Source organism: Bombina bombina, chromosome 1 (genome assembly GCF_027579735.1).
Source record: "Bombina bombina isolate aBomBom1 chromosome 1, aBomBom1.pri, whole genome shotgun sequence".
Taxonomy (NCBI): domain Eukaryota; kingdom Metazoa; phylum Chordata; class Amphibia; order Anura; family Bombinatoridae; genus Bombina; species Bombina bombina.
This window is the reverse complement of record NC_069499.1, coordinates 720,422,373-720,443,452: the sequence shown is the minus strand read 5'-3', so window position 1 is coordinate 720,443,452 and position 21,080 is coordinate 720,422,373. Positions and strand designations below refer to the sequence as shown.

The 21,080-nt window shown below is 37.2% G+C and overlaps 1 protein-coding gene across 1 annotated transcript in view; it reads left to right on the top strand.

Moving 5' to 3' along the window:
• Positions 1 to 21,080, top strand: part of ZC4H2 (zinc finger C4H2-type containing) — a 57,953-nt gene that overhangs the window by 16,024 nt on the left and 20,849 nt on the right. The window contains exons 2-3 of the mRNA XM_053699223.1: positions 1,807 to 1,978; positions 20,304 to 20,476. Of these exons, the coding sequence (XP_053555198.1) occupies positions 1,807 to 1,978; positions 20,304 to 20,476 (345 nt within the window). The remainder of the gene's footprint in view (positions 1 to 1,806; positions 1,979 to 20,303; positions 20,477 to 21,080) is intronic.

Below are 21,080 nucleotides of genomic sequence, written 5' to 3'. Positions count from 1 at the left end.
TTGGTATATTTCATGCCACCATTTCACCGCCAAATGCGATCAAATAAAAAAAATTGTTCACTTTTTCACAAATCTTTTCACAAACTTTAGGTTTCTCACAGAAATTATTTACAAACAACTTATGCAATTATGGCATAAATGGTTGTAAATGCTTCTCTGGGATCCCCTTTGTTCAGAAATAGCAGACTTATATGGCTTTGGCGTTGCTTTTTGGTAATTAGAAGGCTGCTAAATGCCACTGCGCACCACACGTGTTTTATGCCCAGCAGTGAAGGGGTTAATTAGGGAGCATGTAGGGAGCTTGTAGAGTTAATTTTAGCTTTCGTGTAGTGTAGTAGACAACCCAAAGTATTGATCTAGGCCTATTTTGGTATATTTAATGCCACCATTTCACCGCCAAATGCGATCAAATTAAAAAAAAAACGTAATTTTTTTTCGCAATTTTATGTTTCTCACTGAAATTATTTACAAACAGCTTGTGCAATTATGGCACAAATGGTTGTAAATGCTTCTCTGGGATCCCCTTTGTTTAGAAATAGCAGACATATATGGCTTTGGCGATGCTTTTTGGTAATTAGAAGGCTGCTAAATCCGCTGCACATCACACGTGTATTATGTCTAGCAGTGAAGGGGTTAATTAGGGATCTTGTAGGGAGCTTGCAGGGTTAATTTTAGCTTTAGTGTAGAGATCAGCCTCCCACCTGACACATCAGACCCTTTGATCCCTCCGAAACAGCTCTCTTCCCTCCCCCACCCCAGAATTGTCCCCGCCATCTTAAGTACTGGCAGAAAGTCTGCCAGTACTAAAATAAAAGGTATCTTTTATTTTTTGTAATTTTTTTTGTATAGCATATTTCCATATGCTGCGGTGTAGGATCCCCCTTAGCCCCACACCTCCCTGACCCACCCCCCCCAAACAGCTCTCTAACCCTCCCCCTCTACGTTATTGGACGCCATCTTGGGTAGTTTACAAAAAAATATATATTTTTAATTTTTCCCCCCAATTTTCTGTAGTGTAGCTTCCCCCCCGCCTAAAGACTAAACCCCCACCCCCTCCCAGATCACTTCGATTATATATAATTTATAATATTTTTTTATTCCCCCTCTCTCCCTCTAACTAACTGTTCCATAATTTAATGGTTCCCACCCGCTCCCTCCCTGTGCACGCGCCCGCCCGCCTCCCCTGTGCACGCGTCCGTGCGTGCCCCTAGCTACCCCGCCCACGATCCCGCCCACCACTGCACTTAGAAATCCATCAATGACCGCCCACCCGCCTCCCACGTCGGCTCCCACCCACCAACGAATGCGGCCCCCGATGTATGGTGCAGAGAGGGCCACAGAGTGGTTCTCTCTGCATCGGATGGGAAAAAATGTTATTGCAGTGATGCCTCGATCAGGATCGCTTCCAGCCGCTTTCAACCCCAACGTCGTACAGGGTACGTCGCTGGTCTTTAAAGACCAGTTTGTGCAAGACGTACCCTGTACGACGTATGTCGTTAAGGGGTTAAAAATTACAGCACTCTTTAGCGGCAGTGATTCTGTTTGCAACAATGTTTATAGCAATGTTGTGCTTTTTTGTGGAGTTGATCCTCTCAGCCAGTGAGCAGAATAAACCTTGGTATTAATTGCACTTTCTGTTTCATTTTCATTTAAACAGCTTTTAGTTAACGTATGTCATGCACAAATATATTTTTAACATGTTCAACTGTTGTCCTTTAACATACACAATAGACAGATTTTGAATACAATGCCCCTTTAGATATTTCTTGCTTGGGTGCAGTGTTTTGATGGCCTCTATGATTTTAGGAACAAGACCCTACAGATGGAGAAGATAAAGGCTCGTTTAAAAGCAGAGTTTGAGTCATTGGAGTCAGAAGAAAGGCACCTGAAGGAATACAAGCAAGAAATGGACCTCTTACTTCAGGAAAAGATGGCTCATGTTGAAGAGTTAAGACTGATCCATGCTGATATAAATGTGGTATGTAGTTCCATATATATAAAAATAAATATCTCCCTAGGGCAAGATTACAAGCTGTTTCGTGCTCCTACTGAAGTGTACACTTCACCAGACAGAAGATTTTTGCACGCATATTACAAGTGGGACAGTTATAAATAGGTTACTAGAGTGTGCAGCCAATGACTGTGTGGGATATAAGAGTTTTCTGCACTTTCATTTATAGCAGGAAATAAAAAGCTCACAATTTCACAATGGAATTACAGGAAAGGGGGACAAAATAAATAATTAAAGTATATTGCAGAGTTTTTTTTTATATACTATCTATCGTTTTATATTTCCATCTCAAAGTGTTTGTCCCTTTAAATATGTTATGGGTAATTACACACACACGTGCAATCACTCCTCGGTCAGTCTCCTGCCTGCATGCAGATTTTTTTCAAATAAATTCATGAATTCAGTCCTTTTTACACCACACTAAATACAAAACAAGAGGAAGTGGCTTGAGAAGCTGCAATCATGCAGGTGTTCCTCAGTGCAGTGCAGCAAGGTAGATGTACAGTTAATCATGTGATAAATGCCCAAACGTGTTGGGTCTCAGTAGGAAACAGATGGCTCTCCAACAGCTCCACTGAAGTTTACCTCCTTTTAGAAACCATTCTTCTTTCTCTTTGACAACTTCCTGTCCATGAGTTCTATTGTATCTCTAAACTGGTTCTCTCTTTATCTATGCCTCAGTAACCATGTTGCTGCTAATCCATTTTACTTCCCAATGCTTTTAATCTTTTACAGTCATTATATTTAACCCCTTAAAGGGTTATGAAACCCAATTTTTTTCATGATTCAGATAGTGCATGTGATTTTAAACAACATTCTATTTTACTTCTATTATCACATTTTCTTAGTTCTCTTGGTATCTTTTGTGGAAAGGCAGTGACAGGCTCAGGAGCCGGCCCATTTCTGAAGCACTACATGGCAGCAGTTTTGCACAAATGTTATCCATTTGCAAGAGCACTAGATGGCAGCACTATTTCCTGTCATGTAGTGCTCCAGATGCCTACCTAGGTATTTCTTCAACAAGGAATATCATGGGAACTAAGCAAATTTGATAGTAGATGTAAATTGGAAACATTTTAAAAAAAATGTATGCTCTATCTGAATCACAGAATACATTTTTGGGTTTCCTATCCCTTTAAAGGGACAGTCAACACCAGAATTGTTGTTGTTTAAAAAGATAGATAATCCCTTTATTACCCATTTCCCAGTTTTGCATAACCAACACTTTTATATTAATATACTTTTTACTTCTGTGACTAACTTGTATCTAAGCATCTTCTGACCGTCCCTAATCACATGACTTTTAGTTATTATCTATTGACTTGCATTTTAGCCAATTAGTGCAGTGTCTGCCACTAGCCACGGGCGTGATCACAATGCTATCTATATGGTTTACCTGAACTACTCTCCCCTGTTGTGAAAAGCAAATACAAAAGCATGTGATTAGAGGCGGCCTTCAAGGGCTTAGAAATTGTCATATGAGCCTTCCTAGGTTTGCTCTCAACTAGAATACCAAGAGAACAAAGGCAAATTGTTGTTAAAAGTAAATTGGAAAGTTGTTTAAAATTACATGCCCTATTTGAAAAATAAGTTTTTTTTTACCTTGACTGTCCCTTTAAGGAAATACATTTTTCACAGCTACCGTTCTTAAAATACACAGGCCATTTTGTCATTTTTGTTCAGTATTAGTTTCACCATGATTATCTGCTGTCCTGCACCCATATATATTATATACTATATTTTGTAACTAACAGAAAGGGCTTTCTTATGGTACCCTAAATGGATACATAAAAACACAATAAATAGGAATTTAATACTGCAAATGGGGAAGGAAATGAAAGAAAAAATTAAATTTTTTGCAGTTTTTTCTCCAAACAGATTCATTGTGTTGTTCTGATTTTAGGAATACCCGATATGTCTTTGTGACAGTCGAGGGTACAGCGCTTGTCCGAAAGGACATAATGACAGACACTGTGGTTAAATAAATATCAATTTAACTTGTTTTTTTCTCTCAAGTACTACACTTCCCATACTTTTTTTTTTTAAGCAGACCAAACACTTTTTAGAAAATAACTGTAGTTTGCAGAAATATTCAGATATGGAAAAACACCTTATGAAAATCTAAAATAATAAAGATTGCTTTTCTATAATGTACATGGTAAACAACAGCACAGGAGTCCTAATTTTCTAAATATTTGAAATACATATTTTATAAATCCACACTTGACTTTAGTTCACCTTCTCAAAACACCAACATATAGGATTCCAAACCCATCATATTCAATAAAACTTGCCAACCAAATATTAGAAGATTTATACTAAAAAATGCAATTCTGATTTTGCATATTGGTGACCATTTTGACAATGTAAGCACACTCCTACCCTTGTCTAAATTCGCTTAACCCTTATTGACAGACACCATACAGGGTACAGTTTCTGTCAGGCCTTAAGGACCCATGTCGTACCCAGTATGACAGCTGTATCCTGGGCTCTGAGAAAGCTGGCCTTGCCTGCAGTGGCGAGACCACACTATTTCTGCATGCCTCACCCATGATCGCATGACTATCAGCAATCAGGATCGGGGTGCCTCCGTTTCATAATGTGCATACTTCGATCAGCATGTATCTCATGCTTTTGCAGCATAGCCTCACAAGCAGGCATCCAGCAACAGTACAGTAACCGCCAAATATCAGTGGCGTCACTAGGGGGTGCGGACCGCACCCGGGTGACACCCTCCAGGGGGTGACACCAGCCGTCCTGTAAAATTTGTAGAAAAAAACTGGACACAAATGACCGTGTTTTTTTCGGCAGTCAACTGTTTTTGAATGTCTCCTGCAGTGCTCAAAGTTCCTGTTATAATATGCAGGGCACATGAGGAATACAAATACCCCATGATTTCAAACACTCCACGCGTGGGGTTAAAAAGCAGCCTGTGCCCTATCCCTGTTAGAGACCAGTTAGTAACAGGCTGTTACACTTCACAGGTTCCCGGTCATTGTGGGGGCGGGGCGGCTGCCTAGAGAAGACCAGGAGTGAAGGTCTGCTTATTTTCAATTTCAAACAGCTTTTTTCACAAAAGAAGAGGTGAAACTGCTCTCTTCCCAGCAGCTCTGCTTATGTGAGATATCAGCCATCATATAGTTTGTGCTCTCTTTTGTTTAGCCCTGCAAAATGAACTGTTTAACCCCTTGACTGTTGTATGAAGCAGATGGATAGCCCTCTCTAGCAGTTCAGGGACTTAAACAGTATGTTTTAAACATATACAAATAAATATAAATATATATATATATATATATATATATATATATATATATATATATAAAATACGTTTTTAAAGAGTTTTTTTTTTTGGGGTTACATTGAGCAAACTCCTTAAAGGGACACTGAACCCACATTTTTTTTCTTTCCTGATTCAGATAGAGCATGACATTTTAAGCAACTTTCTAATTTACTCCTATTATCAAATTTTCTTCATTCTCTTGCTATCTTTATTTGAAAAAGAAGGCATCTACAATTTTTTGGTTCAGACTCTGGACAGCACTTTTTTATTGGTGGATGAATTTATCCACCAATTAGCAAGAACAACTCAGGTTGTTCACCAAAAATGGGCCGGCATCTAAACTTGCACCACTATTAGAAATTGTATTGACTGAAAAAAAAATGATCCCGCCAACCCGCCCTATATATTTATATTTATAGTTTCTATAGGGGCAGAGGCGGAGACAGACCACTGAAAGGGGTAAGAGTATTTCAGATGGAGATGTGTGTGTATATATATATATTCGTAGGAAAAAGGCACTCACTGGTTCAAAATAAAACTTAACCTTTAATAAATTAAGTTACACAGCCATTAATGTCTAAACCGTTGGCAACAAAAGTGAGTACACCCCTAAGTGGAAATGTCAAAATTGGACCCAATTAGCCATTTTCCCTCCCCGGTGTCATGTGACTCGTTAGTGTTACAAGGTCTCAAGTGTGAATGGGGAGCAGGTGTGTTAAATTTGGTGTTATTGCTCTCACACACTCTCATACTGGTCACTGGAAGTTCAACATGGCACCTCATGGCAAAGAACTCTCTGAGGATGTGAAAAAAAGAATTGTTGCTCTACATAAAGAAGGCCTAGGCTATAAGAAGATTGCCAAGACCCTGAAACTGAGCTGCAGCACTGTGGGCAAGACCATACAGGGTTTTACAGGACAGGTTATACTTAGAACAGGCCTCTCCATGGTCGACCAAAGAAGTTAAGTGCACGTGCTCAGCGTCATATCCAAAGGTTGTCTTTGGGAAATAGATGTATAAGTGCTGCCAGCATTGCTGCAGAGCTTGAAGGGGTGATGGGTCAGCCTGTCAGTGCTCAGACCATACGTTGCACACTGCATCAAATCAGTCTGCATGGCTGTCATCCCAGAAAGAAGCCTCTTCTAAAGATGATGCACAAGAATGCCCACAAACAGTTTGCTGAAGACATGCAGACTAAGGACATGGATTACTGGAACCATGTCCTGTGGTCCGATGAGACCAAGATAAACTTATTTGGTTCAGATGGTGTCAAGCGTGTGTGGCGGCAACCAGGTGAGGAGTACAAAGACAAGTATGTCTTGCCTACAGTCAAGCATGGTGGTGGGAGTGTCATGGTCTGGGCCTGCATGAGTGCTGCTGGCATTGGGGAGCTACAGTTCATTGAGGGAACCATGAATGCCAACATGTACTGTGACATACTGAAGCAGAGCATGATCCCCTCCCTTCGGAGAGTGGGCTGCAGGGCAGTATTCCAACACGATAATGACCCTAAACACACTGCCGAGACAACCACTGCCTTTCTAAAGAAGCTGAGGGTAAAGGTAATGGACTGGCCAAGCATGTCTCCAGACCTAAACCCTATTGAGCATCTGTGGGGCATCCTCAAATGGAAGGTGGGGGAGCGCAAGGTCTCTAACATTCACCAGCTCCATGATGTTGTCATGGAGGAGTGGAAGAGGACTCCAGTGGCAACCTGTGAAGCTCTGGTGAACTCCATGCCCAAGGGGATTAAGGTAGTGCTGAAAAATAATGGTGGCCACACAAAATATTGGCACTTTGATCCCAATTTGGACATTTCCACTTAGGGGTGTACTCCCTTTTGTTGCCATCAGATCCTCAGAGAGTTCTTTGCCATGAGGTGCCATGTTGAACTTCCAGTGACCAGTATGAGAGTGTGTGAGAGCGATAACACCAAATTTAACACACCTGCTCCCCATTCACACTTGAGACCTTGTAACACTAACGAGTCACATGACACTGGGGAGAGAAAATGGCTAATTGGGTCCAATTTTGACATTTCCACTTAGGGGTGTACTCACTTTTGTTGCCAACGGTTTAGACATTAATGGCTGTGTTAAGTTATTTTGAGGGGACAGCAAATTTACACTGTTATACAGGCTTTACACTCACTACTTTACATTGTAGCAAAGTATCATTTCTTCAGTGTTGTCACATGAAAAGATATAATAAAATATTTACAAATATGTGAGGGGTGTACTCACTTTTGTGAGATACTGTGTGTGTGTGTATGTGTGTGTATATATATATATATATATATATATATATATATATATATATATATTATCTTCACATCTCCATCTGAAATACTCTTAGCCCTCTTCCCCTATATAAATCATATCTATATATACAGTATGATAATATATGTATGGACCAAGCACCCTAGCAGCTGCAGAGTACAAGTGAGTGCTCATTTACTGCTACAAATACATATATATATATATATATATATATATATATATATATATATATATATATACACATATATATATATATATATATATATATATATATTATATATAGAGCCAGAGGGGGAGTCAGACCATATATATATATTTATACCATTACATCAATTGTTATATGGGATTTACAATTTCTGAGTAACAAACCGCCCCCAAAACATTACTGGGGGGGGGTGACACCAAGCCTAATGATCCCACTGCCAAATATGACTGTTTCTGTGTATGCAATTACTGTTAAAACCTAGATACAAGCATGCTGCAATGCATGCTGGTATCAGGCTCTCTAGGCAGTCACTGAATTCCTCACAATGCCACAGTGATCACATGACAAAAGTGATAAACCATGGTTTGTTAAAGGGATATGAAACCCAATTTTTTTTCTTTCATGATTTAGAAAGAGCATGTGATTTTAAACAACTTTCTAATTTACAATTATTATCTAATTTGCTTCATTCTCTTGATATACTTTGCTGAAAAGCATATCTAGATAGGCTCGGTAGCTGCTGATTGGTAGCTGTACATAGATGCCTCGTGTGATTGGCTCATACATGTGCATTGCTATTTCTTCAGCAAAGGATATATAAAGAATGAAGCAAATTTGATAATAGAAGTAATTTGGAATGTTGTTTAAAATTGTATTCTCTATCTGAATCATGAAAGAAAATGTTTGGGTTTAATTTCCCTTTAACCCTTTAAGGACACAGCTTTCAGTTTGGTCAATTGTTTTATGACGGAAAAATTCCGTCATATGTCCTTAAGAGGTTAATAATGGCTTGTCTTGGCTCCTCCCCTTCTTTCCCAGTAAACAAGTACAATAAAAAAAAAGTGTTAAATTAAATGTAATAAAAATGTAATACATTTTATTTTAATGAAATGTATTATTAGTAAAGTGTTTTTTGTGTTCTTTACCCCTGCATTGTTTTTCTGCCCTTGGCGATAAAAGGGATAAACTTAAAGTGTCAAAATACCTCTAGGTAAATACCCTGGGGTGTCTAAATTCTACAGCGGTTTTGAATATGGTGACAGCAATTTAGCTTACAGTCTAATCATAGTAAATATTTGCTATAAATTACTTGGAAACCTCAATATATTTGGTATTACTAAAATCAGAACAACATAATTAATTGTTGGAGGTATTTTTCTGAGCTACACTGGTTTTGTAGCAATGGTTATGAAGAAAACTGCAAAACTTTTTTTTCTTCTTACATTTTTGCCCTATTTTTTTAACATTATTGCTATTTTATATATCCATATAAGGTATTACAAGAAAGTCTGTTAAAATTATGTATAATATGTATGGGTGCATTTAACAAGAGACCAGATTATTATGTTGGAACCAATACTGAGCAAACATGCCAAAATGTTCTGTATCATTTAGGAAAGGAAACTGGGAAAACAATTTCTGTCCTTAATGGGTTAAAAAAGCAAATATAAAATACTTGCACCAAAAAACATCATCCTATATGTAGTTTTATAAATGTTGTTTGTTTTTACTCTCACTCAGGCCCGGAATGGACATTAGGCATATTGGGCAAATGCCAGTGGGCTTGGGCTGGTTGCAGTAGCCCTGCCCACCTATTACGCATGCATTGTGCACACAGACTGGCCTGCCAACTGTTTTCCCTCTTTTCCCTCCAAAAGTTTACTGCAGCATAGCCAGACACAGCAGTGCCCTACATATCCCTCCACAGCCCGTGATATCTGCTCCCTCCCCCAGTTGCAGTTCTTAAATAGACATTGTACACTAGATTATATACGTCATCACTAGGTTCCCTAATTAAGTCCCACGGTTTCCAATATCATTTGTATGCCGATGACACCCAAATCTACATCTCTGCACCAGAACTATCTCCTTCCTTGCTAACCCGTTTCACTAACTGTCTTTCTCACATCTCTTCCTGGATGTCCTCTCACTACCTCAAGCTAAATCTCTCCAAAACTGAGCTCCTCATTTTCCCCCCTTCTTCCAAAATCTCCACCCCCAATATCTCTATAACTGTCGACAACTCCATCATTACCCCTACCCCGCATGCCCGATGTCTCGAGGTCACATTTGACTCAGATCTTTCCTTCACTCCTCACATTCAGTCCTTGGCTACAGCCTGCCGCTTCCACCTTAAAAACATCTCTAAAATTAGACACTTCCTTACACAAGACACAACTAAGATTTTAATCCGCTCTCTCATTCTTTCCCGCCTTGATTACTGCAACTCTGTCCTCTCTGGTCTCCCCACCTGCCACCTAGCTCCTTTACAATCCATAATCAATGCCTCTGCCAGACTCATCTTCCTTACACGTCACTCTTCATCTGCTGCGCCTCTCTGCCAATCCCTTCACTGGCTTCCTCTTGCCTCTAGGATCAAACACAAAACTCTCACTCTTACATACAAAGCCCTTAACTGCACTGCTCCCCCCTACATCTCAGACCTTGTCTCCAGATACTCTCCCTCCCGTCCCCTTCGCTCTACTCATGACCTCCTACTCTCCTCCTCTCTTGTCACCTCATCACACTCCCGTTTACAGGACTTCTCCAGACTGGCTCCCATCTTGTGGAACTCTCTGCCTCGCTCCACAAGACTCTCTTCTAGTTTTAAAAGCTTCAAGTGCTCCCTAAAGACTCTACTGTTCAGGGACGCATACAACCTACGCTAACCTTTCCTAATACCAGTTCCTCTCCTCCACTGCAATCCCCTGAACCCTCTTAGCATGTAAGCCTAAAAGTCCAGCTGTTTGTAGATCACCTTCTTAAGAGCAGACTACAACAGTGCAACTCTTGGCAGGGCCATCTACCCTATAATTGTTTTGTTGTACTCCCCCTTTGTTTATAGCGCTGCGGAATCTGTTGGCGCTCTACAAATAACCGATAATAATAATTCTTTGCATAAATGTTTTGTAGATGAACCATTTATACAGCCCATCTGGGAGTGTTTTTGTAACAATGTATAGTTTTGCTTATTTTTAAATAACATTGTTCTTATTTTCAGACTCCTAACCAAGCCCCAAAGTTTTAGATCTATACTGATGTAAACAGACTTCAGATTGCTTCTGCTAGTATAATGGACCTTTTCATATGCAGGGGAGGGGTAGGGGGTCTGGTCTCAGCCCCTTTCAGTGGGTGTCCCAGCCTAACCTTATCAACCTTGATAAATTGGGAACTTCTAAGTAAGTTTTTAAAAGGTTTTATACTGGATTTTTATATCAGTATCTGTGCATATTATTCTTTTTAGTAGTGTCTATTACATGCAGTTAATTGAAAATTGGTGTATACGCTCCCTTTAAGTTACCTGGGGCTGGGGCCAGCACCAGGGGAGCACTAGTCTGGTCTCAGGAGCAGATTGTCCCTCAGTAAGTGGGCAAGGTAACGTTTCTCCTTTTATATATATATATATATATATATATATATATATATATATATATATATATATATATATATACAAAAACAAGGTAACATTTTTGTGTATATATATGTATATATATATATATATATATATATATGTATATATACAGGTGGCCCTAGTTTTACAACAGTTCAATTTACACCGTTTCAGAATAACAACCTTTTTTTCCAGTCATGTGACTGCTATTGAAAAACATTGAGAAGCAGTGCATTTATTAAAATAGCCAGTAGGTGGAGCTGTCCGCTTGTGTTGCAGCAAAGCCAAGCAAGCTCAAATTAATCAGTTTAACCAGACCTGAGCTATCGAGCAGATTTCAAAGGAACAAGATCTTCCTGTCTATAAATCAGTCCAGATTGGAATGCATAGAAAGAACTGTTTGCAGAAAAATGCAAGTGAAGTCTGTGTTGTGTGATTATTTTATTAGGTTTATAATGCTGTTTAGCAAATGTTTTTGTTCATTTAACTTAGTTTAATTATATATTCTGTGTTGTGTGATTATTTTATTAGGTTTATAATGCTGTTTAGCATTTAAAGTCTTTATACATCCATATCCTCACACTAGTGTGTATATATATATATATATATATATATATACATACAGACAGCAAGCTTAGACAGGACCCTCATGATTTTCATTAAGCAAAAGCAACAAGCAAATAGGTTTGCTTAATGACAGTTCTGTTGTTTTTTTAACGTTTTTTTAACGTTTTTAAAACACATTAAACTTCTTTTTACTGCAACTATTTTTCAGTATCAAAACTTCACCCACCATTTGCCTTATTTGGAGGAGCCAATCTGGGCTTTAGTCCACAGACAACAAAGCTAGATGCTGTCTTAAAGGGATACTAAACCCAATTTTTTTCTTTCATGATTCAGATAGAGCATTTTTTTTTCTAATTTACTCCTAGTTTCAATTTTTCTTTGTTCTCTTGGTATCTTTATTTGAAAAAGCAGGAATGAAAGTTTAGGAGCCGGACCATTTTAGGTGCAGCACCCTGGATAGCGCTTGCTGAATGGTGGCTAAATGCAGCCACCAATCAACCAACACTATCCATGGTGCTGAACCAAAAAGGGTCTGGTTCCTAAGCTTTCATTCCTGCTTTTTCAAATAAAGATACAAGAGAACAAAGAAAACATAATAATAGGAGTAAATTAGAAAGTTGCTTAAAATTGCATGCTCTATCCAAATTATAAAAGAAAACATTTGGGTTTAGTATCCCTTTTAAGTTAGTATAGAGTCAATTGTTTTACACGTGTTATGTGATAAAGCCAATTAGGGACATATATGTAGCAGAGTTAGCCTTGATAAGTGCAGGGTGCATTTCAAGTTATTAGTGCTCAATTTTCAAAACTAAATTACATTGAAAGGGGGGACAATAAATAACAAAAATATATTGCAAAGTTGTTTCATTACACATAACCATTTTATATAAAAATGTCAAGGTGTTTACTGTCACCTAGCAGGCAACATGGCAGTAGCCCAGGGGCAGCATTTCAGTAACATTCTTTTGTGTGCCACCTACTAGTTCCATTGGTTCACCACCTCTGCCCTAGGGGGACAAGTGATCCCTCACTTTTCTTCCCTCTAGGTGAGAAAGAGTAAGGCATAATGATGCTGTTATATCCCCCTCTGTCCAAACTACTATTTGGTTGAAGCTACAAGTAATCGCTAGTTTTAACTGCAACAAAAAGTTCTTCCTACCTTTTCAAAATTCATAAAAGTAATGCAATGAATTGTAACCACTTCATCATTATCATTGTCAAACATCCTTCTAGTAAAAGATGTCACAAGGTTAGGGCTGGCTCAATGTTCATAGCTCTTTTGCATATTATAGGTCTCATTCCATTCATTATTGGGAATGTCTGGTGTTAGTGATGTCATGCTACGTGTCTCCAGCAGCGCTTAGAAAATTTGTGGTCATAGAATGCAAGTGCTTGTAGTCGGCTGTATGCTTCGCTAGTCATATACTTGGTAAAAGTCAATCTCGATTGTGGTAACGTTTAATAGAGTCGCAATGTTTGAAAACACAAGCATATTGCAAAAATACTTATAAATTAAAGGCAAATAAACAATGTTGCATTGTTGTAATAAAACCCCCCACAAAGTAGTAGGTTGTATACTATAGAAATCATTGCAATAGGTATTATTCATAATTCTAAAAGGATTTTACCCTTTTATTTCTGGGTTTTTTTTAACTTCATTTGTGACGGGTCCATTATGTACTGTCTCTACAAGGTTGCTGTGTTCTCTACAGGAAGGCAAAAGAGCAGTTTTTCCTTTGAAGTGTTTGCTAGGAGACACCTGCTCTAGCTGTAGTCAGTTTATTTGTAATGCTCAGTAATAGACTTCTGGAACAAAATCATGTGACAGTAGAACTTAAGTGCCACAGTGGTGTCTGCCTTCTAAAAGTATGTCTGGCTAATTTGTTAACCGATTTGTCAACCCCTGCTTTAATTGAAAGTAATTCTGTGCATTTCAAATTCTACCGCTTTGTTATCTAGTGTGTTATTTTTTAAATGTTCTTTCAGGGTTAGCAACTTTTCCCCTTGCACCCTGGTAGTTAAGTTGTTGGACTGCGAATGTGCATATGTAGAATAAATTTTTATATATATATATATATATATATATATATATATATATATATATATATATATATATATATATATATATACACCGGTGTACGTGTGTATGTATGTATATATATATATATATATATATATATATTCACACTAAATGTATTTCTGCTCAGATCTTTTTGGAGCACATGTCCGCCTACTTTAATGATATAGGCTGGATATTTGTCGTTGGACTATAAGGTAAATTGTATATGAAGCCAGTGTGGTGCTTGAGTTTTGTTGTATTGTAATGTCACCTGACCTTACTAAAGTTCTACTAAAGAAATAACTCCCATTGCTTTATAGTGACAAAGCCAAGTGCTGTGCATTGATGCTCATCTCTGTGTCCCTTTGATCTTTAAAGGCTTATACCTCACAAGGTCAAAACCAAGGAGCCAAATACAGACTCTTTGATGTTCTAGAGATCTGAGACAGTGGGCTGGATAACAGAAGAACAAAGTCTCTCGTCTCTAATTTGTATTGAACCAAAAACGATAAATAGAACAAACAGAAATTCTCTAGCGTGCTATTTGTCAGCGCAGTTTCACAATAGCAATGTTAAACTCCTGGTTTCTGTATGACAGCCAGACCTCTCAGTAGAACAATGGTAGAAATAAAATGCACTATATTTTTTTTAGAATATTTTATTTTTAAACAATTTAAAATTTCTAGCTAGGGATTTACTACCCCCTGCACACAACCAAATGCATGTACCTGCCATGCTCCCATGCTGTTCCCAATAAGGATACAGCCTGCGAGCCAATCAGAAGCAGGAATTTATTTAGAATGATACATTCTGGTGCAATGGAAAATGTTTTTTAATTGAATTTAATTTCCACAATAGGTAGGATATCTTTATATTGGTACAGATGCTTTAGAATATATTTAAAATAATCATTTAAAGTTTTTTGGGGGGTTTTGATAAGCGACCTTGAACAATGACATACTGCGAATTACATTTTCATGTTTTTGAATGATTCAAAATAAAAAAAAAATGCAATTTCTGTTTTGAAAAAAAGAGTGTGAAACATAGCTAAAGCTAAGCACAAAACTTGATAACTAAGTCTGGCCTAGTTTTAAGGAAGCAAAGATGCAAAATTAAAACAGAATTCCTCATAAGCACAGTAAAAAAACCCCAATACAAATCCCCCATCAAATGTAAAATAATATTTTTGTAAGTGACTAGAGACATGGCATCTGTCTGCTTTTGAAATATTTAGATATGTTAAAGGGACATGAAACCCACCATGTTTCTTCAATGATTCAACATGAAACAACATTCCAATTTACTTCTATTATCTAATCTAAGTTGCTGCATTCTTTAGAAATCCTTTATTGAAGAAATAGCAATGCACATGGCTATGCCAATCACACGAGGCATCTATGTGCAGCTACCAATCAGCAGCTATTGAGCCTATTTAGATATGCTAAACAAATGATATCAAGAGAATGAAACAAATTAGATAATAGAAGTAAATTGGAAAGTAGTTTAAAATTTCACGAGCTTTCTAAATCATGAAAGATCAAATTTGAGTTTCATGTCCCTTTTAATATGTTAATGAATTCCCTCGATTCTAAAATTGTGTAGCTTCAGTTTTCTAGAGTAGACCCATTATGGGTCAGGTTTTTGCTGGCAAAAAGTCTTTGTTTTCAACTCGAGACAGCAACTCTGAACATTTGCAAGACTGCAGCTCCTTAGAGTAAAAGCAAAGGGCATATTGTATACTTATAAAATATTGTTATGTTAAAGGGATATGAAATTCACAATTCAGATAGAGAACGTAAGTTTAAAGGGACATTTTCTTTCATGATTCTGATAGAGAATACAATTTTAAACAACTTTCCAATTTACTTCTATTATTTAATTTGCTTCCTTTTTTTGTTATGCTTGCTGAAAGGTTTATCTATGAAAGCTCAGGAACAGCAAGAAACTAGGTTCTAGCTGTTGATTGATGGCTGCATATATATACCGATTGTGATTGGCTCACCCATGTGTTCAGTCAGCAACCAGTAGTGCATTGCTGCTCATTCAACAAAGCATATCAAGAGAACGAAGAAAAATTGATAATAAGAGTAAATTAGAAAGTTGCTTAAAATGGCTTGCTCTTTCTGAATCATGAAAGAAAACATTTGGGTTTCATATCCCTTTAAATCACTTGATTAATTTACTAAAAAATAATTCTTTTGGTATCATTTGTTGCATAAACAGCATATCTTTTAGTGCTCAGGAACTGTAATGAACTACTGGAAGCTAGATTGTGATTGTTGGCTATACATATATGTTTCTTGTCATTGGCCCACTGGATTTGTCATTGGCCCACCAGAGTTAGTAGTTAAATGCTTTTCTGGAGCTGACTTTGCAGGGGTTAAACACATAATTATGTGCAAGAAATGATGCAATAATAACATTAGCAAACTTGTTTTATTTATTTTTTACTTTATGTCCCTTTAAAGGGACATTGTTCTCTAAACGTTTCTATCATATATATATATATATATATATATATATATATATATATATATATATATATATATATATATATATATATATATAAAAAGCAGCCTAAAGTAAAAGCTGATTAAATTAAATTTAAAGCTAATACTGAATAATTGGTTGCGATAAAGTAAACTGCCACTGGTTTACTGGCGGAGAGGGACACACCTCTGCAAGCCTGGCAAGAAAACATTGGGTTATTCAGGACTAGAAGCTTAGTTTTTATAATAAAAAAAAAAAAGCTAAAATACATTTAAATGCCCTTTTTTAGAATAAACAAATAACTATTTGATTACAATGCTCCTTTAAAGTGAGATTAATCACCTTGAGATTTCATTATAAAATGTTTAGTTGTGTGTTGTAAAACTGTGCAATATACTTTCATTATTTAATTTGCCACTTTTGTGTCATTTAGCTCTGTAAATTGTGTATTTTCTAAATCTCATAACTGAAAAAGCACCCAGCAGTATTTTTAAGGGTAAATCTGTGAAAGCTTTACTGGGCTAAAAATAGGCTGCACTCAGGTGGTAAATCGCCATAGAACAGGCTAACAAGTTATTGAGCTGTTTGTTCGTTCCTGAGAGTGCGCTTCTCTCTGTGTGTTTTGTAAATTTGCTACATATCTTTCCATAATTTGCTTTAGCAGATACCAACTGCAAAACAATGCACTGATATGTTATTCTATCGCAAGACAACAAAGTGTCGTCATTACAATGTGCTTTAAATAGACTTTTCTGTATTTTGTGATGTTCAGCACCTGCAAAGCACAGATCAGCTTTTTATGCCTATTTCTTTGTGATTACTAATTTTCTTCTAGCAAGGCAATAAATTTGCCATTCTAAATAGCCTCTTAATGCCACTAAATTTTATTTTCTAATGAGATATTGCAACATGTGACTTGGTTAATCCAATCCATTATCAGTATGCAGAAAATCATAAGTATTCTTATTTCTTCATGATGACGGGGTTTATTGGATGTGATTTATCTGCTAGATTGAGGATTTTCAGTCTCAGTTGAGCATGCATGCTTGCAGCTAATTTCAGCTACTGATCAATAAGTCTTTATCAGAGGGAATTTCAGTCCTTTTGTTAAAGCTAGGTGTTCTCCAAGGAGTGGTAAATCAGACAGCTGCCAAATAAACACGGCTTATAAAGTAAATAAACATATATCCAACATGCCGTAATGGTTCTGCCAATATAATGGGTTTAGTTTATCACACTGTGTCCCTATGTGCCAAGGTGAGAAATTAACTGCACCAGATTAAAGGGACAGTATACACTCATTTTCATATAACTGCATGTAATAGACACTACTATAAAGAATAATATGCACAGATACTGATATAAAAATCCAGTATAAAACTGTTTAAAAACTTACTTAGAAGCTGTCAGTTTGGCTCTGTTGAAAAGGTAGCTGGAAAGCCCACTGCAAGTGGCAAATAAGACACTCCCCCCCTCCCCCTTCTTTTGCATATGAAAAGACCCTTTACACAAACAGGAGCAAGCTGGAGTAGGTAGTCGAGCGTATTCACATAAAACTTTGGGGCTTGGTTAGGAGTCTGAAAATCAGAGCAATGTTATTTAAAAATAAGCAAAACTATACATTAATTTAAAAAAAAAACTTTATGGGCTATATAAATAGATTATCTACAAAACATTTATGCAAAGAAAAAATGAGTGTATAATGTCCCTTTAAGTTTTAAAGAAATAATGCTTGTTTTTTTTAAAGACCCTTTAATGGTTACACTGTTTAAATGGCGCATTATGTGTTGCTAATTGTAAAAGCAGCACATATAAATGGTGCCCTTTTTTAAATCTATAATTAATGTTTCACTTTTTATTTAACACATCAGCTTGATAATTGTTGTGTTAGCTGTCATAAAATAAGTATTTATTGGCTTTGTATTTATCCATACCTAATATAAACATATAAATATAAACACAGCAAAAAAAAAGTCAACTCGCATTCACTAATGGACAAAAAAACCCCCACAGGGATGCAAAAAACATAAAACAAATTCTACACAACATTGGTTCAAAGTTATGTTTATCCTTTTTATTAGTATGTAACAGCAGTGAAACACAGAGACTATATTCTTCCAAACGGTCCTTAGTCATGCTCTATTCATAATGCACACTTCATTACAGTATATGGCCCTTGATTTAAATTAACACTTTCATATCAATTGTCTGGAAATTAAGCACCTCTCGCTTTTGTGTAAAAATTGTATTTGTTCCATGTTCCATAGAGTGGCCGAAATTAAATTCTGTATCCTACATGTTCTGCAGAATGTTGCAAATCGGATAGCTGCTTTAGGCAATTTGCAGGATTTTGGTGAAAACATAGGTTGCAGAATTGTAACCTACCTAGTGGTTTTAGTAGTTAATCTCAGAGCAGTGACACCTAGTGGTTGCCCATGACCTCATATAAAATGACTCATTTTAGTCCAACACTCACTTTAGAATTTTAAAGGGATATTAAACTGCTGGGTTCAACTGCAATAGCAAGGTTACTACTCTCTGTGCTATTGCTTTTACTTCTGTGCTTACAGCTCTCTTCAAAGCTCTTATTTTAACCCATTGCAGGTGTCGATAGGTGAAGCTCTGCATCTTCATACTGGTCTCCTTCATCTTAGAGCACATGTTGCTCCGTGCGAAAGAAGCAGTGCGCAGTCATAGATCCGTCTCATTGACCTCCTTTTGCCAGCTACATTTCAGTGTACACAGTTTAAACCAAATATTAAAAAAACCTCAGGGATAAAAAAGCAATGCAGCTACTACAAAAATGCACAGCTCAAGCTCTGTATTGTGCATGCTAAACTGAAGCGCATGATATCATACGGCTATCACTGATCTGTGACTGCTTCTGTCACAGGGTTGCCTAAGTTCTAAGATGGTGCCACCCAGTGGGAAGATGTGGCGCTTCACTAACTGGCACTTGTAGGGGGTTAAAAATAAGAGAACAGCAGCTGCAGGTACAGGAGAAAAACATTAGCATGTTGAGTAGAAGCCATGTGATAGTGGTAGTAACTAGCCGTTTAATGTCCCTTTAAAGAGAAGCTCACAATTACTAAACTAAGATTCTCACCACCACCAGTGTGTTAAAACTCATCTATTCAGAAAAGCTTAAAGGGATATTATACACCAATTTTCACATAACTGCATGTAATAAACTGTGCAATACATATGAATATGCACAGATACTGATCTAAAAATCCAGTAAAAACTTTTTAAAACCAGGTTTAGCACAATTGATGAAGTTAGGCTGGGACACCTGCTTAAAAGGGCTGAGTAAGCAGCAAGAGCAGACCCTGCCCTGCATATGAAAAGAACATTACACAAACAGGAGCAAGCAGGAATCTGTAGACTTGAGTCTACATCTGATACTTTGGGGCTTCGTTAGGAGTCTATAAATAAGCACAATATTATAAAACAAATATGCAAAACTATTCATTGTTACAAAATCAGATGGGCTATATATATGTATTATCTCCAAAACATTTATGCAAAGAAAAATCTAGTGTACAATGTCCCTTTAAGTTTTTCACAACTGAACTCCACAGCCAGGAGTATATTTAGATTTTATGGTGCCTTAGCCCTAACTTGTGTACCTTCCCCATCTTATGTTTTTTTGTAAGTCAGGTATAAAAAAATGAAGGAGTCAGCCTTAGTTAGCAAGTGTATTTTATGTATAAGGAGATAAAACTCTTCGCCCATTCATTTGTTGATCTTTGCTCAAATACACTCATTTCTACAACGTGCTTTTATCAGACTTTGAGATTCAGTTTTCCTTGTGTCATAATTGAAAACATTGTTGCAACATGTGCTGATACTTTAGCAATAGATAATAAAAAGCACAACATTTTTGGATTTTTCATTTACTTAATACCCTCTGCTTTTCTCGTATATTATTACTGCATGGAAAGGTAACCCATGGCTGTAGGTGGTTTTGCTTGTATGTTGTGTATACTTTAAAGATGAAGATTTGTCTCATTTTGTTCAGATGGAAAATACCATCAAACAGTCTGAAAATGACCTGAACAAACTTCTGGAGTCCACACGGCGACTGCATGAGGAGTACAAACCCCTGAAAGATCACGTGGATGCATTGAGGATGACACTAGGACTACAGAGGCTACCAGACCTCTCTGAAGAAGAGGAGAAACTTTCTCTAGAGTGAGTACACTACAGGCTTTAGTGTTTTCCTTTAAATCTTACATTTATTAAGACTAAATGGATGACATACACAGAAATATATAATACTTTCGACTATATTACAAGTCTTGCGTTATGAGTAAAAAAGCAGCGTTAAGCCTCATAACGCTGCTTTTTTACTACCGCTGGTTTTACGAGTCTTGCAGATTTAGGGGCACCGCACACTTTTTTGGCCTTACTGCAAATCAACTTATGCAAATTGCGTATAGTCTATTTTCAATGGGACTTCCATACCATAGCGCCGGTATTACGAGCTTGTCCTGGGAGGCCAAAAAATGAGCGGTACACCCTATCCCGTCAAGATTCGTACCGCATTTTAAACCCAGTAGTTATGAGTTTTACACTACAAAGCCGTAGCAAAAACTCATAACTAAAGTGCTAAAAGTACACTAACAACCATAAACTACCTATTAACCCCTAAACCGAGGCCCCCCCGCATCGCAAACACTATTATAAAATTATTAACCCCTAATCTGCTGCTCCAAACACCGCCGCCACTAGAATAAACATATTAACCCCTAAACCGCCGTACTTCCGCCTTGCAAACATTAGTTAAATATTATTA